Source organism: Pogona vitticeps, chromosome 1 (genome assembly GCF_051106095.1).
Source record: "Pogona vitticeps strain Pit_001003342236 chromosome 1, PviZW2.1, whole genome shotgun sequence".
NCBI classification, from domain to species: domain Eukaryota; kingdom Metazoa; phylum Chordata; class Lepidosauria; order Squamata; family Agamidae; genus Pogona; species Pogona vitticeps.
Window position 1 is genome coordinate 294890778 of NC_135783.1, and position 23605 is coordinate 294914382.

At 39.4% G+C, this 23605-nt stretch overlaps 1 protein-coding gene across 2 annotated transcripts; it reads right to left on the bottom strand.

Moving 5' to 3' along the window:
- Positions 1-417: 417 nt before the first annotated feature.
- Positions 418-22728, bottom strand: LOC110082559 (retinol dehydrogenase 12). Of its 2 annotated transcripts, none has more exons than XM_020800186.3 (7): positions 22618-22728; positions 8676-8794; positions 6808-6963; positions 6133-6237; positions 4793-5002; positions 2937-3126; positions 418-1056 (listed from the first exon to the last, which is right to left on the bottom strand). In XM_020800186.3, the coding sequence occupies exons 1-7, from the start codon at positions 22635-22637 to the stop codon at positions 921-923; spliced, it is 936 nt and encodes a 311-aa protein (XP_020655845.2). In that variant the 5' UTR covers positions 22638-22728; the 3' UTR covers positions 418-920. The 2 variants fall into 2 exon arrangements, with proteins under 2 accessions (XP_020655845.2, XP_020655855.2); XM_020800196.3 differs by lacking the exon at positions 22618-22728 and adding an exon at positions 13064-13189.
- Between the last annotated feature and the right edge of the window lie 877 nt (positions 22729-23605).

Sequence of the window (23605 nt, forward strand, 5' to 3'; positions counted from 1 at the left end):
TTAGTGGACTGCAGCTCCCAGAAACTCCAGGTAGCACATCTGGTGGTAATGGCTTCTGGGAGTTGCAGTCCAATAACACCTGGTTTACCCAAGGTTCAGAACCACCGCTCTATGGTGTATACTTAAGTGGTAGTGTAGATTAGAAGTTAGACAGTTGAGGCTTTTTAAAAAAACTTTTTATTATGTCTTTTCCTCTTCCTGCTTTTCATCTATATAATTTTAATAAATCTTTATTCTTCATTTGTCCTAGAGGTTTTTAACTCATAGTTTTTTTATGGAGAAGCTTTATTTTCTACACTTACCTTTAACCCCAAAATCCACACTGCTTAGGAAATGTGTCTTCTTGGCATAAGAGTATTTATTCTAGCACTGGGTTGAGCTACCGATTAATGAAAAAGAAACTTGCAGTTAGGCATATTTTTTTGAAAAACACAGTTTATTACTTTAGGAAATGCATTCAGGAACAGTGCTGGAGAAAGAGCCCTAAATTAAGTTAAAGAAGCTTCTAAAGCTGACTTCTATGTGTGTAGGGCTGCTCGGCCTTCGAAGACTAGCTATGTGAGCTTGCTTCTCTCTAACTAAGAGGATGAATGAGCCTGAAGTGATCTCAGAGCAAGAAGGAGAAGGAACTGGGCGCAAGAGTAGCAGTCTCAACATAGATCTAGAAAAGACAAAAGAGGGAGCGACTACTTGTTGACCACCACTATAGGTTTAAATATTTTACCACATGCATAAGTGCTCTATTTCTACAACTGTGGAATAGGCCAAGAAAAGCTTACAGTGACAGAAACTAGCTGGGAACAGTCTTCCCAAATAACTGTCTCATGTTCTGTTTACATAGTTTGTGCCGGACATTAAAAGACATGAAAACAAGTATTTCACTACCATCACATTCTGGGGTTATTTTTCCCCCCCAGGCCTCAGGTTGTTAGGGACTGTTCACTGCAGACCCTACTGTCCCACTGAATGCCCAGCAGCTCACAGCTTATCTGCCAAAGCTTCTTTGCACTGTTCTCATCACGACCCTGAGGAGCCACCCATGCTGGTTTACAGTCACTAGAGAAGAAGAAGAAAAGAAACATCCATTAGGTTCTCATCTCATCTCATCGGAGTCTGGATTATTTGAATAGAATGGTAAGAAAGCCATATTAAAAGCAATACGAGAATGATAGCTTAAAACAGAAATGGGCATATTTCCAAGTCCATATCATAGGATAAAGTAGGTTTGTCAATTGTGGAATGGACCCGAACCCTATGAATGTTTACTCAGAAGGACGTTGCACTGTATTGAATGGAATTGACTCTCAAGTAAGTGTGTATAGTGAGAATGGGACAAGCATTTTCCAACCTTTTTTTTTTAAAAGTGATTCTAATGTGGAGGAAGCGGAATTGATGCCAACAAACATACAGATGTATTAAACGTTTTCGATGGGCTGAACTCTGGGAGTGGGGCTAAGGTATGGAGAGGTGGCAAATGACTATTGGAAAATCACCTGCAAAGAAACATAATCTAATAACATCCACCCACAAAGTGGATCAGCACAGAACAGTGTGGTACTAGAGGCCACATGAGCAGACCATGCAACGGAGTACATCAGAGTAAAGCAGACTCTACACCAGTGGTGATATACCCCCCCCGCCCCTGAAAGTCTGGGTCTTCTGTCTTGTCTCTGTATGCAGACTCTTGACAATACAACCTGCACATTATGCCTGGGAGTGAGAAGGAACGTAGCTTTCAGAATGGCTGCATAATTATTTTGCTCTGCTACCAACTTGTCAAGAAGCTCACTAAAAGTTGGTTATAAATGCAAAATCTCAGTCATGCAAGACAAATCTAAGGAACAAACTGAGCAACACTGGGGGGGGGGGGGGCTGGGAAAAAAAGTCTAGTACTCTATTTTATTCCAAAAGAAATAAAATAGAAAGCTCAGGTTAGCAGAACAATGAAGACTCTTCTTCCAATTCAAATATGGTGGCTGGATTTAATAAAGGCATGAAAGGAAGGAAACGTAAGAGCAATATACAGGCAGAGAACCTATCCACAGTCTCTTCCAACAACTGTAGACAGAATTATAAAGTGATTGGCAACAAGCCTTAAATCTCATCGACAACAAACTTACTAATTCATCAGTGAAACTGACAAGACTGAAACTAGAGAAGGCATTAGATCCAAGCCTTATAGAAGACTGCAAGAGTAACAGTGCTCAAGCATGCAGTTAAACATATGTAAGAAACAGACAAACTAGAGAGAGAATCATAAACCTGCACCCTATGCCCATGTTGATATTTCAAGTTGGAATTAAAGCCATCATAGATGAGCACTTTCTTGTAGTACACAATGGCTAAAACTATGTAGCTTAGTAAAGCACAATGGAGTGGGCCCATTGTATCAGTTAGGATTTGGTGTGTCAACCCCTCTGTACATTCCATTGATTCCAACAGTCCTGTTCTAATGCATCTTGCTTTAGCATAGTAGGTTGCAGTTAGAAGTAGGTTGCAGTTAGAGTAGGCCCATTTGAATCAATGGAACTTACAAAGGGCTTGATACACCAAATTCTAACTGATACAATGGGTCCACTCTATCGCAATTTACTACAGTAAGCAATAGGATTTTGGCCAATGTCCAGAATCTTCTTAGTGTTCAGGTAAAGCTGATGTAACTTTCCATATTTAATTGCAGCTAACTAGTGACAAGATGCCAGGGCATGTGCCTGGCCACACACTCGATTGCACAACCAAGATATGTCTCAGCAATTAGACACTGCAGGTTTTGCTGACTACATTAGGATACCTATAGGATTCTGGCCATTTTGTCATCTGAATGTTGCCCTCAGTGTCTCTAGTAAGAATTAATAAAACACACCATCATGCAGATGTGCAAAACATATTTCAGTTCTTATCTGCATTCTGGTTACAGTCCCCAAACTGAGATTTACCTGAAATACTCCCCGCTCACAGATGTCAGCTCCTCTGCTACGGCACAATAAACAGTAGTCTGGGCTCCTTCTTTTGAAGTCTTAAACACAAAAGGAATTGCTGCTTGCAGAATACTGACTAGATAAGATTGGCGCCCTAATTCGCTAAGAACTGCACCAGGATGTAAGGCATTTGCAGTGACTCCAGTGCCTAGAAAAAGAAGAAGGAAATTGCAGCAAACAGTCTCTTACAGTTATGGACTAAAGAATATTCAAAATGAAAATAGTAGTTAATATCATGCTAGTACTGTGAATGTGGCCATCTTTATTACTTTCCGCTAGGCAAAATCACTGAGATGGACTCCACCACCACCCTGGAACTGAAAGGGTCTTGCTTAATAGGTTACAACTTGAGTAGCCGCCTAGAGTCGTCTTAATAGGCCAGATGGGCGGGGTAGAAATCAAATCAAATCAAATCAATCAATCAATCAATCAATCAATCAATCTGAATCAACGGGGATTTGGTGCATCACCTCCCCTGTAAGCTCAATGGGCCTACTCTAGTTGCAACTTACTACACTAAGCAGGAGGATTTCAGCCAGTGAGACTCAAGGTTTTAACGAAACATGTTTTAATTTCAAGTTTGTTTTTACAACAAAATACAAAAGATTAAAAAAAGATAAAAATGCAGCTGAACTTTAACATGGATTTATTCAAATAAACAGGCTGCTAATATGCCTGAAGCTGGCTGGCTAGCTCAGTGGTTTAGGTTTCCGAATATGGAGCCATTGGTTGGCCGTTCAATTCCTCAGTATGCCTCCTATGAATACAGCCAGCCTGTGTAGCCTTGGGCAAGCTGTACATAACCCTTCACTCTTTTGTCCCTTGCTTCTATCTTTCGCTTTTCAGTCCATTACTTGACCCATCTTCTAAATTCCAAGAGATGCTTGTATTTGGCTCCTGTGTTGTCCACTCCCTTTGTCACTCACTTCTTTTATCACACAATCTCTAACAGTCCTCTTAGCACACATAGCTAGCTAATACTGCATCTGAGCTTTTGGAAGTCTATTAGACAACTGCTATTCAAAATTTTAAAAGATTACCAAAAGGATACCACTGATGTCCTGCTAATGTGTACAACAAATGCCTGTTTTTCCTTTTATCCACCATTGGCATCCAGAGTGATTACCCTTAGTTAACATAATTGCCACAGACTCTTAACACCCTGAATGATTCTTTCAGGATCCTTTCCATGAAATATGCCATAATGCTTGACTTCATTACAGCAACACAGACAGAGTCCCACATACACAGCACAACATTAAGCTGGACAAGCACTTGATCTTGTCTGTGTTGTCTATGCTTTTAATTCTGTGCCTCAGCAATGCTGGAATGTTTTGATGGGTTTCACCCATGCAACCTTTGGGTTAATTCTTTTCCCCCCACATCCATGCTTTGGCTGGGCACAGGCAAGTATATTCAGAAGGATCCCCATATCTGCTGTTTCACTAAGTCATGATCTAAAAATATTAAAAATATTAAATGAAATCCCCCCCAGAAATATGTATTTCCACAATGTATTTACCAGAACTGGCCACTAGAGGGCACCAGAGACCATGCTATGTATCCTTGTTGAAGTATACATAGCATGGTCTCTGGTTCCTCCTATTGGTCCCCTACTGGCCAGTTCTGGCAATACACAGTGAAAATACTTCTTTCTGCTTTTCTTTTTGCTTTTACCATGATATGTATAGTGCTCGCTGTTATCTGCAGTTTTCAACATCTGCGCAGGTTGTTTGTAGAACCAATCCCCAATGGATATGTAGGTCCTACTGTATGTGTGAGCACTTAAGAATCACTCTGTCTTTTGATCTCACCTTGCAAATGGCGGGCCAGTTCCCTGGTAAATAATATATTAGCCAGTTTGCTTTGAAAATATGCCAGGAGGGGATTGTACCACCTTTCTCCCTGCAGGTTCTGGAAGTTAATCTTCCAGAAAGCATGGGTCATTGAAGACACATTTATTATCCGAGCTGGAGCTGACTGTTTCAAACGGTCTAACAGCAGGAATGTTAACAGAAAATGACCTAGAAATAGAAAACACTAATTATTCCATGCTTGTGCCTTCTTGTGAGTCAGTATGTTAATTTTACCAACCAACTTTACCAATGAGCTAAAACAGTGCTCAAGATGACCTAAAATATGTTAAAATATTTAAAAACTAAATAAAAACTTCAAAATTATAAGAGATTAAATTTTACTTTAACTCAATTTTGAAATCCATCTCCAAATATTAGCTGATTCACTGTACTCAATATGCCAAGTTCTGCCTATAGACCTCTGACTTATTGTGACTTGGTCCTTTGACCATGAGGGTGTGGAAGTGACAACAGAAGTCACTACATAAATTCTTCCTTCTATATTGTCCAAGGTGCAGCCACAATGTCATGATCTAGTATTCTGGACTATAGTTTCATATATATATATATGTCATATATATGTCATATATATATATATGTCATATATATATATATATGTCACCAGATAACCACTATATATATATATGAAACTAGTTGAGATAACAGTGGTTACCTGGTGACAATAGGACTGGGTCAGATCTTCATATAGTCCTTCATATAGTCCTATTGTCACCAGGTAACCACTGTTATCTCAACTCCATTGTGGACACTTGCTCTAAAGGCCATAATGGACCTCAACCATTTTTGTACCCCCACATTCCTCACTACTCTTCCAAATGCTGTGAAAAGGCAGAGAGGGAGAAAAAAAACTGGAAACTTCCAGGAAGTGTGATTCTCTTTTAAAACAAGATGTGAAAGGAGGTCCCTGGCTCTCCATTCTCTGTTTTGTTTAAAACAAACGAACAAACCCCAGAAAACAGAAGTTGACTTCCAGTTCAATTTCAGTGGTGAACAACATGTCTGGGGCACACAGAATATACCCATCCTTGCTGCACACCTTCTCCTTCTTAATATGAAGCATGTCTGGACTTTAGATTGAGGATAAAATATTTTATTCAGTCTCAAGTGTGATGTCAGTTTGGGAGTTGGGAAGCAGCTGTAAGTGGAGGAAACGGAGTTGGCAAGGAAAGGGGCCAAAAAGGTACCCAGTTTAGACAACATTGCATGAAAGAGGGCAGTTGTATGGGGCAGAACTGTCATAAAAACCTGTTTATTAGACCTCTGTCTCATAATCTTACCAAGATGATTGACTCCTATATGCATCTCAAAACCATCAGCAGTCTTGGTATAATGGCCCATCATCGCACCTGCATTGTTTATAAGAATGTGGAGCTTCTTCTCTTCTGCAGGGACATATCAGATGAGGTATTAAACGGAAAATCCCAAGGGGCAGGGAGGAGAAGGAGAGATGACATAGTTATTTTCAGGTACTGTCTGTAAATCTCACTACAAAACTTTCTGAGGGGAGGGAAAGTCATGTTAGTTGCATTCACAACAACAAAGAGTTGTGAGCCAATGTAAAGACTTAACAGTCAAAATCTTTTTGAGTAGTTACACCAGTGTACTTCAAACTGTATAACATATGGAAGTGAATTGCCTCACTGATAGATAGATATAATTACAACTCAATGTTAAAAAAATATAAAAACTTTCTTAATTGGAGGCAATTTGTTCCTGGAAGTTCCACTGTTTAAATTCCACTGGTGTAGCTATCAAGGGGGACTTTGGCCAATGAGTCGTATTCTGTCAGAATCCACAAAATCTTATGAGCATGATTTATTGTGAATCATTTTGCAATGTGTGAACAGTTGTGTCAGAGTAAATTGTGTTTGTGAGGTTCGTTGAGCAGCAGATGTGAGGATCATGGGTTTTGGACTGCATGGTATCTGCATACTAATGTTTATCAACCATACCTTTGAGGAAATTTTCAGCAAATTTCCGTATAGATTTGCTATTACTCAGGTCCATTTCTTTCACAATAACTTCCTGATTCCCTGTTTCTGTTCGGATTTCACAGGCAGCTGCTTCCCCTTTAGCTGTATCTCTGCAGGCCATGATAACACGAGCACCTTCGGGAAGAAATGAAAGGTTACAAACTTATTTATGTCCCATTCCTGTAAGATCCATTTTTATTAATAGAATGATATACAGTACTCCACAATTCGAATGAACATATGTAAACCAATTTGTCAACAGACATTATAGGCAGCAATAGAAGGTGGCTGGATGGCTTTACTTGCTTTGATTTGATTCAATTCAAGCACTGATAGTGATTATCTGGGCTGAATCATCTCTTTCCACAACTTTAAATAGAATATTACTAAACAGAACATTTTAATTAAGTAATACATTAATATAATTGTAATTATTTCCAGAGGAGAAGAATAAAATATTCCTAACAGCAATAAATACTAATAACTTGTTTATTATACCAGTCTCAAAGGAACCAATCAGCCATAGGCTTGAATCCAATTGTTGTTGTTGCTGCTGCTGCTGCTGTTCCATGTCATCTAATCATCTCCAACTTATGGCAACCATATGAATGAGAGATCTCCAGAATGTCCAGTTCTCAACAGCCCTTCTCAGCATTTGTAAACTTAAGTCTGTGGTTTCTTTAGAGAGTCAATCCATCTTGTATTTGGTCTTCCTCTTTTCCTGCTGCCCTCAACTTTTCCCAGCATTATTTTTCCCCCCAGTGCATCTTGCCTTCTCATGATGTGCCCCAAGATTGATAGCATCAATTTCATCATTTTTTTACTCCAGAGAAAGTGCAGGCTTGAATTTGACATTTGTTCCAACTAAAGTAAATTCACTGTGTCTATGGAATCTGCATAATTGTTACGGCAGTTTGCAAAGTTCTAATTGTAGAGCTAGCAAATCTTCCCTACCTGGAACAAATTGTTGGATTTAGACCCTAGCGCTAGATTAAGAGTCAGGAAACCTGTTGCCATCCAGTTGTTGATGAACTGCTGCTCCCATCATCCCTTACCAGCAGTCACTTAAGTACAACAGAATCCAGAAGGCCACAAGTTCCTCACTCCTCTCTTCAACTATACTTTAGGGCCATACTCATTTAACCAGAGTAAGCTTCATTGCATTCATTAAACCTTATCTCTGAGTAGACATGTCTGCGATTGTGTTGTTGATATCGCGAGAATACATTGGAACTAGAATGCCAGACTAAGATCTGACTCATGGTTTGCCATTACATCTCAGTGCAGGTAATGAGTGTTGGGGGTGGCGGGGGCGGGAGGGTATATGCAGATTGTTTTGATAATTCTTTGTTTGAAAAGCTGAGTGGAAAATTCCAGCCCAGTGTCACCAGGGACAAAGTGCGAACTCCGTCCCTGCAAAGGCAGTTCACAGCCAGGGCTTGAACTCATCTTAGGCAGACTTCTGCCATAAATTTATGGGACTTTCATTTATAATTTTCTTGCAATATTAGTGCATGGCCTGTAGAAGTGATCTTGAGCCACAAAAAAAGCTGATTGTTTGATATATATTTTTGTGGTTTCATGAAAGTGTCACTTCTCCTGCATCTAAGTGTTACAGAGTGACATGCACATCCATCAGTGTGTCCATGACGTTTGCTGGATTTCCTTAAAAACAAATAAACCACAGCATCAAGAAACCATTGGTACACAGACACTCACACACCGCATTAAGGTACTTATGAATTTTAAAAATGTACCCAAAAAAAAAGCACAGAAATAATTGAAGCACCCTATCTTCATTTTCATGACTAATCATAAATGGATAGTTAGGATTGTGAGCAACTTGCCTCTTCGTGCAAGTTCCCTGGCCGTCTCCTTCCCTATGCCGGTGTTGGCTCCGGTGATTATGACCACTTTTCCATGCAACATTGCTGTGGATGTGCACACTCCCCCTGCAAACCATTTCCTGAAACAAAAGGCAACAGCACTAGATTACTTATTACTTATATATAGATTTCTTGCTGTCTAAGAGGCATTGGCCTGTAGGGTTGTACGTTTGACTTTTCCTTGAAACAAGTTTTTAATCTGCATTGTTTCTATTTGACTCAGGGGTGGGAAGCTTCTGACTTTCCAAATATCGTGGGCTGCAACTCTCGCTCTGGTTACCCTAAACAATGCTGAGAAAGTCTAAGAAATGCAGTTCCTCAGCATCACTTGCCCACTTGTAGTTAAGGTATTCTTCAAGTAATAGTGAAGGGGGTCCCTCTCTAGCCACACTACACTGTTTGTCCCAGGGTGGGTGAATCCAGAAGAATCGGTTGTGGAGAGGACCGTGGAATCAACCTGGCACTGGTGCCTCTCAACATCCCATCTTCTCAGACTTGGCAGCACTCCCAGAGAGTCTAAAAATCCACAGGACTAGGCAATTAGGATCAATACACTCACCTTAGAAGGTAGACTGTCACCACATCCATAAATATAATAAACGTCTCGGGAGCTGGTCAAGGCAAACTCTCTGAGTCAAAAAGCCCAGACAGTTGGTTGGAGATTTTTTTTAATTTTATTATAGTAAAAAGACAAGTTTCATGAAGTTTCAAAAATAATTTGAAGCAAAAATACAGTTGAGACAAAGCCAAGACAATCAAGGGAACATACTAGAAAAGCCCAAAGCTAAACTGATCCACGTAATATATATTAGCATACAGTCAGCATAGTTCTGAAGCATACACAGAATGCATCCTTTCAGGCACAACATAGCAGGATAGCAATTGACCATGGCCTTTCCTGAGAGAGAAGCTAAGCCAGCTCAAGAAACCTCTGAACCCCTTTTTATACATTAAACATTCCATTCTCAGCAAGTCTTTCCCAGGTGCTCAGAGAAGTCGGATTGTTCAAGATGGAGTCCATGTTCCCCCAATTTCTCATTTTCTTCACAATCTCTTCAAACATTTAAAAAAATACAATTCAAAAGATAAAAACACAACTCTTCCACTAAAATCCCCTTCCTAGTAGCAACATAGGTATTAAAAACTTGCATAAAAAGACAGGTGTTTGCCTGCTAGCAGAAGCAGGACAGTAAGGCCAAGAGAAAGGCTTCCTCCAAAGATCTTACAACCAAGAGAGGCTCACCTGGGAGATATAGGCCCTTAGACATATTTACTTTGGAGCAAGCATTTTGCTATTAAAGGCAGATGTATTTCAAAAGGAATAATATTAAAACTGGCATTTGTAACAATATGCATGCACGGCCAGCTATCCTTTGACTACAAAATTTTCTGAAAGAAGACAGAAAGGACAATGTAAACTTTCTCAGGCTCTGTATGCCCTTGTAAGCCCAAGGTTCGATGCCAGGTCTGGCTGACTTTGAATCTATCTCTAGAAGGTGATATCCATTTTTTAAATTGTGATTTGGAGACTTGTCTGAATTTTGACCCAAACAGCACCACTATTTCCTTTCCACTAACACAAGTAAAAGCATTTTGCTAATTCAAGCAAATTATTGCATTGAGAACTCATTTGCTGCCATGGGAATAGTCATACAATTAAAAATAGAATCGTAGATTAATTGAGTTGGAAGAGGCTTGTAAGACTATCGAGTCCAACCCCCTGCTGGATGCAGGAATCCAAGTCAAAGCAGATCTGACAGAGGGTTGTCCAATTTTCTCTTGAGTGCCTCCAGCATTGAAGCGCTCATCACCTCCTGACATAATTGGTTCCATTGTCATAGTGTTCATACTGCTTAAATTTGGCTTCCTGTAGTTCCACATTTATGTTGCCTTGGCTTACCAGAATGATTACAGGGTTGCAACCCGTATGTGGGGGCCTAGATCCAACCTCACAACTATGTAACAGAACTTTTTTCCCCACCCTTTCTCCCCTCTTGGCGCTGTCCAAAAAGCGGTTCTGCACCATGTTTATCTTTTTCTTTTTTTCTTTTCGGAAGGGCTGCAGTGTGGGAACATTGCTACTCTCCTAATTCTGTTGATGGAAGCATTTATATCACTGGATACCCACATTGGGGGTTTAAGCCATACCTTCTATCAGTTGTTTTTAACTTGGAAACTCAGCCCAAAACAAGCAGAAATATTATTTAGGATAGCATTAGATCACACTCTTTAATGAGATCAGTATGGAATGTGGAGGGGGGGCTTCTAATTACAGTACTGTATGTACACTGAAAATGTGGCTAGATATCTGTCCTCTCATTATACATAATGCTACATTATATGTATTCGTTTATTATTACAACTTATCTGAAATGCTAATATTTTAGGTATCCTCTTTTAGAAAACAACTAAAGGAAGAACAGATAAGATATTGGAGGCTGTAGAGAATACACAACATCATATAAGAGTGAAAGAGAAAGGCAAAGATCACTAACAAATAGGGGCTCAAACTAACTGCCCTTTGCAGTAGGACACTGCAGCTGATACCTAGGAATAGAGAAGGTTCTTCAAATCATTCCTGTGATGATTTGAAGGAGAGTGGAATTTGTAGTCAGAGAAAATAGAGTTGGTTAGGTTCTGTGTGAAAGTATTTGAAGGCACTGGAATGTGTTTTTCTGTTAGCCTGGTACAGCGAGGATTCAGATAAGGGAGCAAGTATAAACAAGGCCCAGTGTGAAGACTCAACACATACCATGCTAATTGGGAGAAGATAATGCACCTGCATCTCATGAGAATTATGGGTGGAGAGTTGTGTTACGCCTCTTTGAAGTTAATTGGTTTAAAGCTATGAAGTGTCAAGAAGAAGGAGGTCTTAGGACTGTAAGAAAAGATGGATGATAGGAGGAGCTAGAGAGATTCTCTTAGCTTTGCCAGCTTGGAGAGTTTTAGAATGGATTGTGCTATGTGAAGGAATGTTTACAGAATGTAGCATGGTAAGAAGAAAGAGGGGGTGGGAATAGCCCACCATAGCTAAGATTTTAGTATTTCTTATTTTAATAAGAAATAGCAGTATTTGAATCTTTGGACATGTTTTTATGCAACTGCTTTTGCAAACAAACTGTTTCTATGAACCTATATTTTCTTAATAAAAAATAATTGTAAAAACTCATTGAGGACTAGTCTCTTGAAACAGCAAGGTTAAATTAAATCTAGACAAGTGGAAAAGGTCACTAACTGGCTACTATAGAGAAGTCCTACCTTACTGAGCTGTTGTGTGTTTTCTGGAAACACAGAGCTCATGTTTAAGTACTTTGAAAGTACAGAGTAAAGGGAAGTATTCTTTAATGGTCAGGCTTGTCCATGGCACAGATGCTATGCACTGCTGAGGCTTAAGGACTTACCTCAGTAAAAAGATGTACATTTGTTGCCAAAGTGACTCCCTGTCCAGATCCCAGACCCTCCTTAGGGAGACTTGGGCATTACAATTCCCATCAAACAAAGTCAGGGGTCAATAAATACCTAGAGTTTGATAACTGACAAGAATAACACTCCAAATCTAACAACAACAAATTGCTATCAAATACCGTAGATCCTGACTTATGGCGGACCTTCTCAGGGTTTCTTAGACATAAAGTATTCAGGAGAGTTTTATCATTCCCTTCTTCTTGAGGCCCTGCTCCTGTGCAGCTTGCTTAAAGCTACACAGGATGGCTGTTCTCCTGGGATGTTCACTGGCAAACCAAGCTCCCAATCCCAGGTTCCACATTTAGATACATAACTAATTAAACTATTTAGCCAGCTACAGTATATCTTTCTTCTTAGAAATAATCCAACTCCATAGGATTAGGTTTATCTACATATAGGTGCATCAGGATAGGTTTATACTTGGATGCTTTCCTACTTAGACAAATTTTTAGAACTTGTCTTGTTTACTTAAGCATTTTAGGTCCAGATACTGTGTGTAGATTGTTGCAATCATTATGTCCAGAAATCTGGCTGAAAGTTCCATTGAACTGAGGAGACCTTTCTTCTGAGCAGACAAGCAAAGAATTATATTCTATTTATAATTAATTCTAATTTAATTCTATTCATTTAGAATTAAATATACTGCAATATAACCTTTTGTGAGTTAGACCAGGCAACATAGCTTATATGGTACTTTATTAGCATTAATATAAGGCTACAATTTATTTACATCCAATTTATGCATTGTTATCTACATATTTTATTATAATTTAATCGCAAGTATTCAATATAAGGTACATTTAACAGATAAAGAAAGCAGGGTATTCATATTCTAATGATGAATTAATAAGTCTGGAAAGTTATTCAAAAAAGGTAGCACAAACCTGATAGAAGGAAACATCTTTTCTGCCAGTGGAATTGTTCACCAGATCAAAATAGAGAATGAGAGAGAAAAGAAAAGCAGGAAGATATGGGTGGAGGAATACTATGTTAACTGGGTAACTAAATGTATGGAAGAGACTGATGACATAGATTTTTATAATTGCTGCCACGTGGTTATCCTGGTTGCGGGGAGGGAACCACAAGGGGTTTGGATGACTTACAAATTCATCAGAACTTGCAAATACAGTATTCATCTGCTTGCTTCAAGCTAATCTCAGTTGAGAATCAAAAGCCTAGTATGTTCCTTCTTTGCATTGCACAAAGTGTTTCTGCTGCCATGCCCAAGCTGAAGTAATCAGCCAACAGCATTATCTTCCATACAATCTCAGCAAAAAGATACAGCTTCTGAACCAACAATGATGTAATTCAAGAAACCCTGTCTTTCCTGTCTGGAGTGCTCTAGGACTCGCTTCTTCATCTTTCAGCAAGGGTTTCCTTCAGCACTGTACTTTAGCCTTTTGTTTCTGATCATGGGGCATTCTTGGCAAAGATACTGGAGTGGAATTGCCGGTTCCTACCCCAGGTGGATTGCGTTTAGTCAGAACTCTCCACTATGACCTGTCCGTCTTGGGTGGCCCTGCACGGCATAGCCCATAGCTTCTCTGAGTTACTCAAGCCCCCTCGCCACGACAAGGCAGCAATCCATGAAGGGTGTACTGTACTTTAAAAGAATACAGCCTTCTTCCCTGTCCTGCTTTCATATCCATACATAGTGATCGGGAATACAATAGTGTGGATTATCTTGGCCTTGGTGTCCAATGAAGCATCCTTACACTTGAGGATCTTTTCTAATTCTTTTCTAATTCCCTCGTTGCTGTCCTTCCAAGGCTCAGTTTCCTTCTGATTTCTTGATTGCAGTCTCCATTTGGATTGATGATTGAACCAAGGTATAAAAAACCTTTCACGATTTCAATTTCTTCAATGCCAAGGTGTGAAGGAGTTCAAGGCAGTGTGCCGTCCTCTACTAAGAAAGAAGACATAGAGGAAGGAGGTTGTGTGGAAGGGGTGTTGATAGAATTGGATCAGACTGAGGTGGTGACTGAAAGGGCTGCGGAGGTGTGTCTGGTAGAGAAAGGAGGGGAGGAGTTGGACTTAATTATGTGGGAAGATATAAAAGAGGAAAAAAGCGTGTGCGATTTCAGAACGTGGACGGATCTGAATCCAGACCGACCAAGGCATAGAGGGGTGCAAACTGAACCCATTCTCAGCCAGGGTTCAGGGACTGACGTGACTTCGGGATTCCCTAATCTGATGACTGGAGGCGGACTGCTCCCAGATCCATTACCCGCGGGGGTTAGAGGTAGAGTTATCGAACCTCTAGAATGGAAGGTATCTGTATTCCCCCCGAAACTACCCTGGAGGCGGGTGGCGGGTGATTCGTCCTGGGCCGGAGTTCCAGAAGAGGCCCTTGGAGGGCGATTGGGCCCGCCACCCGTGCTGCGGCACGGTGTGTGCCGTGAGGAGCGCGCCCTTACGACAAATGATGGACCGCGAGAAGTTTGGGCCGGCTCCCTATTAGGGAATCTAGACGTTACCCCAGTTGTTCATCCCAAGAAGTATAACCTGTTGCCGGATCACTTGTTACAAGATCCTTTTGATCCTTGTGAGTTGGGAACTGTTTATAATAAAAATATTGTTAATGAAGATCACGATGAGCCCCCTTGTCTTTTTCCCGCCTTCACCACAAGCGCCCCCCCCCCGCCGGAGAAGGACCTTCTTACACAAGGCTAAAGTTATATAGTTCTTCTGTAGTCACGATTTTTGTCTTTTTAATATTCAATTGTAGTCCTACTTTGGCACTTTCTGCTTTCACTTTCACTAAAAGTCATTTCATATCATTGCTGCATTCTTCCAGCATAATAGTGTTGTCTGCATAACTTAAATTACTTAAATTATAGTAGTGATGTTTTCCTCCACCACATTTCATCTGAATCTAGTCCAGCTTTCAATATGATGTGTTCTGTGTACAGATTGAGCAGACAGGGAGATAGAATGCATCCTTACCTGATAGCATTGCCTATGAAAAATATTCTGTCTCTCCATATTCTGTCCTAACAATAGCTTTGTCTACACAAGCATCAGGACAATCAAGTGCAGAGGAACAGCCATTTCTTTCAAAATAACCTATAATTTATAATGATCTACACAGTCAAAGGCTTTGCTGGAGTCTACAAAGAATACAGTGGTGCCTCGCATAGAGAGGTTAATCCGTTCCGGATTAACCTTCGCTATAGCGAAACATCGCTAAACGGAATTTAAAAAGCCATAGAAACGCACTGAACTTTGTTCAATGCATTCCTATGGCTTTAAAACTCACCATTAAGCGATGTTCCTCCATAGCGCCGCCATTTTCGTGCCCTCGGTAAGCGAGGGCAGGGCGCGAAAATGCGGCGCGGACCTTCTGGTGGCCATTTTGGAACCGCCGATCAGCTGTTCTCCCCCGCTTCGTTATGCAATATTCGCTAAGCGAATCACTTAGCGAATATCGCAAAGCGAAAAAACGCCATAGGGGCCATCGCTGAGCGAATGCTCCAGCGATGGCCCAGAGCCCCTCGTTAAGCGATTTCATCGCTCAGCGAGGTGCTCGTTAAGCGAGGCACCACTGTACGTAAACTGATCTTTTTCAAAAATTTCTTGTTGTGTTCTAGGAATCAGTGGATATTTGCAATATGATTTTGAGTGCTTCTTCCCTTTTTTGGAATCCAGCTTGATCATCAGGCATTTCTTGTCCCTTATAAACCACCTTGGTTCCTTTTAAGGAGAAAGGAGGGGTAAAAATAATTTAAATAAAATAAAATAAGGTAAAAGCCTTTGTTGCACAACACCGTGGGCATCACTTTGCTTGCATGGAAAATTAGAGCAATGTTCCTGTAGTTACTGCACTCCTTTTCTTGGGGACTGGAACATTTGCAGTCTGTGAAAGATCCCTTACCATTGTCACCTTCAGCTTTCACTGCTGCCCAGTAGCTGCTCTCCAGAACTTTCTCCATCCCCATCCCCATTGGAATTATCCATTCTCTTCTGCTAATACAGCCATTACTCTTGAACAGGGTGGATGTATAGGTCTGGTGCATCATTTGGGAACATTTCACTTTGGTTGGACCTGCTAGGAGTCCAGGCTTGTAATAGAGTCTAGACTCCTGATGGCATTGCTCTCAGCTTCCCTCATATACACAAATCCCATCACCACATTAAGGTGTGCATCCCAGAAGGGAAATCTCAGTTATTACTGGTGATTTATTCCTTCCAAATGCTTTGAGAATGACTTTTACCTCACTTTCTAAAACTGCAGGTTCACATGATCCTTCTTCAGAGGCATCTGGTGCCCTCACATCTCTTCTGTATGGTTATTTAGGATACTGTTTCCACTGTCTCTCTAATTTATCTTGGTGAACTAATATGTCACCCTGTAATAATCTTTCACCATTATTGATCCACATTTAAATTTTCCTTTCATTTCTTGGATCTTATGGATGAGAGCATTCATATTTGCTCTTTTTGTTGTTTTATTTCTTTGCACTGCTTATTGTAATTTTTTTTTCTCTATATGGTAATTACTGAAATATTGACTTTAGCATTCTGATGCTATTTCTGTCATGTCTTACTTCTCCCCCCCCCCATCTATTGTTAACAATTTTAAGGGTTGTTAAAGTTGTCTATCTAGGGGTTTCTTTTCTTTTGACTAAAGGAATTGTCGTTTTGAATTATTTCCTGATAATATCTGTAGTTTAAGTCCACAGTTCTTCTGAATAATGATCAACTGAGTTTAGTAATTCAAGTCTGTTCTTTATATGAACTTTAAATTTATCAGAAATAATATTTAAATCATATTTTAGTACTATAATTTGGGGAGGGGTTGTTTTCAGCCTTACTCTTATGTTTTGCGGTGATAATTTACAGCCAGTGCCACAATCTGTTCCCAGTCTTGTTTTGAGAGAGATAATACAGGTTCTTTACCTACTACTTCTAATTATGTGGCCTGTTTGATTTCTGTATTGGCCATCTGGTGATGTCCATGGGTGTCGTCATCTATTTAGTTGCCTGAAGCAGGTATTTGCAATAAACAAGTTGTTGGCTTTACAGATTTCTATAGGATGTTCTCATGTTTCATTTATGACTCCTAGGCCAAATTCTCTAAAAAGGTTTGGTTCTCATTTGTGTCCTCTAATCCCCACCCCACCTTCCACCTGGATAAATGTTTACCTGTCTTCAAATGAGCCTATCTCCTCTACTTGGGATAAGTAGCTATCACTTTCTCCTGGTTTGTCCCCATCTTTGCCCTTTCTCTTCAGCTTCGTGCAAAACCATTATACCTGGGAAGACAGTAAATACATATGGCCTAGACTCGTGTGACTTTTAGGAGGAATATATTTAATGGTCTTTTCCCTCATTTAGTTAATTATTTTTGTATAATCTTCTGTTATTTTCTATCCCCATTATATTACATTATCCTTTAGGCTAATTTTCTGTTGTTCCTACATTTACATTTTCACAATTTATTCTATGTATACACATTTATACACTCTCATTGTTGAGTTGGATTTTTTTTATTTCTTATCAAACAAATGTTTCAAATTAACTTTCTCACTCTGATATTTTCTGATTGCCATTCCTAGCTCATTGTAGCATGCTCAGTAGAGCTAAAATAGAACCTGCTCTCAATTTTATAGCTCAGGTTTCCTCGTTTTTTTTTTTATTTTTCTCAGCTTTTCTCAGAGAAAAAGAATGGCCTCAGTTTTGGTGGGAGGATCTCCACTCAAAATTCTACTTTTTGCAAGCAAATATCAACCTCTAATTTTGGCTAATGCAGCAGTTCAAGTTCTTTATCATGAACCATGTGACTGTCTTGGACACACTTAATGGCAATCTCATTTTGAATGTATGCCTTTTCTGGGTTTCCAAGAATGTCTGACTAACCAAGAAGTATCCTTTGTGTACCTCTTACTCTGGATCAAGGCAAATACACCAATGATTGTGCTCTTCCCTATTTTCTTCCTTTTAAAATCTTGTCATTTATCCATTTCAACCCACATACATACATCCTCTTCACGTGGAATAGAGGAAGGGAATAGAGGTATCCGGGGTTGGGTGCAGGATACATTACTAATATTCATCTTAGACTTTAACTTACTATGAATCTGTTTCCATTATTCTTCAACAACATACTTACCTGTTGTTAAATGTGGGTAATCATAAATGAACTTCATTCTGACAAGTTTTAAAACACTGAGATATCTACAGGGGGCTGTCAGCAAAATAAGGTTTTAAAAAATTCATTACTATGTTTACAATCTACATTTCACAATACTGTTAGCACACTAGCACTCTCACATCATGATCACTATCTGTTATTATAACCCACACCTGTACCTTTAGAACTGTGAGAAATTAATTATCTCGCCCAGTATGTGATGTTATAGATAAGATCACACAGTTATATTGAAACAATCTCTTACTTGAACTTCAAAAATCACTTGGGTATAGTAGGGCTTCACTTTAACCTAGTGCTCCATCACTGATTCACAGAAGGACACATGTTATGATGTGGAACAGAAAACCTCCTAATCAATAACATTCAGCCATCTTCTCTGATCAAAGTATCCTTCCATCTTTGGACCTGACTAGACAGGGTGATGATTCATTGTACCACATTGTGTGAAATGTCCAGCTGTGTGAGATACACATTCATGTTTCTTCTAGCATAGGATGCTGTGCTTCCACTGTCCACACATTGGGTGATATTAACAACATTTCTTCTAGAGCATACCTCTGTCTCCCTCTGCCAATATCATCACATTTTCCCCTGCCCTTTACACGCCTTTTCACACCTTATTCCCATCCACCACCAACCCTGGCACATAAGTGGGCATAATATTATAGATTTCAGAAACATGGAATTACATACATACATACATACATACATACATACATACATACATACATACATACATACATACATACATACATACATACATACATACATACATACATACATACATACATACATACATACATACATACTGTATATCTGTTTCATGTTTCTGTTGCACGTAGGTGTTGATTCATAGTCTTTTTCAAGTAATGTTTAACAACCAATATTGCCGTTGTTTAGTCGTTTAGTCGTGTCCAACTCTTCGTGACCCCATAGTGGGGGTCACAAACATTTTCAAGTAATGTTTAACAACCAATATAGTGCTGAAATAATTTAGCGGTGTATCAGGCTACCACTGCAGCATAAAACATGTTTATGTTATGAACTGGAACAATCATTTCACCTGAAACAACAATTTTTGGAGATATGGTTTTCTCATATTTTTGTTGCACATTTATTTCATGTTTCCATTGTATATAGCTATTGATTCAAAGTCTTTTTTTAATTAACAGCCAGTGCAGGCCTACAATGGTTTATAAATGCAGTATAAAACCTGTTTCATTACAGTCAACTCTAGAATCATTGCAGATTCTGTAAAGATATGGAGGAAAATTATTGTACATTTTAGGGGCAGTACAAACAAGTGGAATGGAAGAGGCAGAAGATTTAACTTCTATATGACACTTCATTGTACATGTCTTATTGTTTTATTTATATTCTCAGGACATACCCAGCAATGTTTTATAAAGACCAAATAATTACACAAACAATTCCAAGCCAAAAAAACAAAACAAAACACCAAACTGAAATGCAACAATCAAACAGGAGCACTGAGGACTGGATAAGATGTACTGAATAGTACATATGTTCAAGAAGACTGGATCTACTCAGGGTTAAAAATAACATCAACTGATTGTTGGAGAAATTATCGAAATCATCACTGAAGAACAAGAAAAAAATAGCTGCACAAATGCGCTCTAGTTGTACCCTTAATGTGGCTTGCCTCTATGACTTCTGTATTCTTAAAAGAGGCACTAATCTATTTCAAGAACTGTTTGGGCACTAATTTTATTTCAGTATTACTCTTGTATATAATCTTTTTTTCTTTTGTAATAAAATTGTATACTCCAAAACTTTAATCTATGTATCTTGATGTCAATCCCTCTACTCTGTCACCCCAACTAGTGCCCGGGTGAACCAAGATTCAAGGCTAAATACCTTAAGGACTTTAGCAAGACCACAGGTGGGGGCAAATTGGGGCATTCTCCCACTAATAAGGTATAATCAGATTCCCATCACTATTTTTTAAATCAAGTCTCTAGTCCTTGTAGAAGTTGGACATAAGAAGCCAAATATACTGCTGTTATTCTTTTGATTGTCCGGATAGCACACTACCCCTTAAGATACCACAGAAAAGTAAACCTACTATAGATTTCTTAGATATAGAGTTTAACCAATGTGGTAGACTTTGCATCCAGGCTACTAGATCTTCCAGAAATGATAGATCAGTCAAGTGAAACTTTTTTCAGATAATCTCAGCCACCAAAATCAGCAAAAGGACATCTATAAGCCATGTTGTTTCTCTCTATACCATTGCAGGGAAGGTTCATCATAGGTTCCATTATGATGCAAAACATCCTAGAGCATGAATAAAACAAAAACATTTCAGCACTTTAAATACCATGAGACCTATTTCAGAGCAACTTTTTCTGAATTATTATCCACTTTCTCAGACATATGGAGAGAAATATTTTGCATTCCAAGTAAATAAATATCAGGATTCTCTGGGAAAGACAAAAAAGGGGGGGGGGAGAGATGGAGGCAGTAGAAAAAGAAGAAAACTAAATACAAGATGGACCGACTCCCTAAAGGAAGCCACCGGCTGGAGTCTACAAGATCTGAGCAGGGCTACTGAGGACAGGACATTTTGGAGATCGCTCACTCATAGGATTGTCATCTGTCAGCGGCACATAACAACAGCAACAACAACAACAGGTATGCATAGGTGGCAGTGGGAATTTAGCAAAGATGCCACCAACTTCCACCTAGTAAAACACACAACAACATCTACAGCCAACTCTGCCAATGTAACTGCATCTGTTCAGACAGACTCAAAACTCACAGATTTCCCAAAGGCATTTTTTTAACGTCCAATATCCAATGTGGGTTTTTGTTGTTGTTGTTGTTTTGTTTTTAAAGCAGGGCAACATGGGCACCAAAGAACAAACTACTACAAGGCAGGCTCCAAAGAGAAAAATTACAGTTCCCACAGCTTATCACTGATGACTTCCATCTGACAGGTACTCTCACATACCTGGTTGTTACAAGTCAGTGAGTTCTTTAGGGCTTGTGTAACAACTGTAACTGCTATATATCAAACTGATGCAATTATTGTTTCTTATCTACAAAGTGTCATCATTGTTCTTTAGCCGCCTAGAGTGGTCTTAACCAACCAGATAGGCGGGATATTAAATAAATAAATAAATAAATAAATAAATAAATAAATAAATAAATAAATAAATAAATAAATTTAGATCTAAAATTATGTAAAAAACAGATTTTATACTAAGTACCCTGAAACAATTCTCTTTTCTGCTTGAAATTCTTCCAGTTTCTCTGTGTGATATTACCTTTTGTGTATAAATGGGATAACGTACTTTTCCACTCCCTACTTCCGCTACCACTCTCTTCATCCTGCATTGTTTCATGCACCCTGGAAACTGTCATGAACACCAGTGGAACTACAAAAATAGACGGGCAAGCAAACCAAAACACTCTTATGATTTTATAATCTAAATTTCAACTGTGCGATTGCAACAGAGGGAGGAAAGGCAAGCCCTGCATTTTGCAATCTTCATGACGTGATGAGTCTGCCTGGAAGGCTGCCATCTGGGATAGGAGAGATAAAAGGAATGAGAGAGATTCAAAGAAAAAGAGAATAAAACTTGATAGCCTGGGAACAGGTGTGTGAGGACTAGTGAATTCCTCGTAGGAACACAGAGGTGCACTGTGAAATTGTTACTATGAGTCTGGAGCAGGGAACCACTCTGGGATTGTGTGCAAAGCCCTGGAACAGAAAGAACTAATCTATTACAAAAAGCTGCTCTGACCTATTTTTAAACTGACAACACAGAAGCATAAACTTGTTCTATGACAGTTAGGACTAAGACTGGCTTAGTCACATAGTTTAAAAGGATAGGTGGGTAGGGTTTGAAGAGGGAGTAAGAATCAATCCAGATAAATGCAGATCTCAGTACGTACAGAACCCAGAGGTACCAGAATCAAACAACGTTTGCTCCCTATGGAAGCTCTGTTTCTAACTGTGAAGCTGCTGTCTTATATGTTTTCGTCCTCAACCTCCAAAGCTTCCGGCTCCAGAAGCTGCTCTGTGAGTTTAGATGAAGGCTGAGACCTAGGACTGTTCACTGCAAATGACATGTTCTCATAAGACAACAACAAGGAGGAGGTGAAGAGAAAATGTTGCTTCTCATCTCACTTCCTCACACACTTCCCTCCACTTCCTTTTTTCTTGCACTTTTCCCCCTCTCTTCCTCCCTTTCCTCCCATCACAGCATTTCTTCTTTTTCTCTTCTTTTGCCACCAGCGTCTATCCTAATTTCTTACCGTCTTTCTTTCGTTTTCATTTCCTCTTTCCATCTCCCTTCAGTCGAAACACACTCATATCATTTCTCCTTCAAATGAGCACTGAAGACCTGGCTCTTCCGCCAGGCTTTCCCTGAGCATGAAGTTTTTTTAAGCTCCCGGCCTCCCTTTTACCATCCCTTTTGCCAGCCTTTTTATTATCCTTTTTACCACCTTCAGTGCCATCTGTTTTAATTTATCCTGCTGTTATTATATTTGTTTGAATGTATGTATTGTTTTATTTTTTTATCGTGTTTTGATACAGTATTGTGCTGTTTCTTGTTGTTAGCAGCCCTGAGTGGCTTGGTTGCTAGATGGTGTGGGGTATAAATTCAATCAATCAATCAATCAATCAATCAATCAATCAATCAATCAATCAATCAATCAATCAATCAATCAATCAATCAATCAATCAATCAATCAATAAAATTTCCTTTCCTTTTGCTATTACTGCTCTCCAAATTCTTTCACACATACATTTTCTTCACCTCCCACCTCTTTCTAGTCCCATCTTAGCCACAGATTCTCCCATACGGTTCGAAGCACCCACTAGTCACACTGTGTCCTACTTTTCCTGAAGCTTGTTGTTCTTGTTCATCTATTCCCTCCAAAGCCTGTTCATTCACTCTCATAAATATATTCTTTAACATCACAATTTGAACAGAAACGGCTAACACAGAAGTAGTGTTCCTATGGCAATGACAGTGACCACATTCAGAAGCCTCAATACTCAGGATGGAAAGACCTAATGTCTACCATGTGTTACATAATTATGGAAACATTCACAAACTCTCAGCCTGACCAACCTCACAGGTTTATCGTAAGGGGGAAGGGGAGAACTGCAGAGCCCGGTACATTGCCTTGAGCTCATTGGAAAAAAGATGGAATATACATGTAACAAATTTTTAAGCACGTAACCTCTCCGTAGTTTGCTTGGGAGTGGAGTATTTATGGCTGTGAGATAGGCTTT

Excerpts from the sequence above, each read along its gene's own strand:
- LOC110082559 (XM_020800186.3), bottom strand. The coding sequence starts at position 22,637 with ATGAAAACGAAAGAAAGACG. Across the intron at positions 8,795-22,617 it reads ATGAAAACGAAAGAAAGACG|GAAATGGTTTGCAGGGGGAG; the intron begins GTAAGAAATTAG and ends CTTTTGTTTCAG. Across the intron at positions 3,127-4,792 it reads ACTGGCCCGCCATTTGCAAG|GCACTGGAGTCACTGCAAAT; the intron begins GTGAGATCAAAA and ends TTCTTTTTCTAG.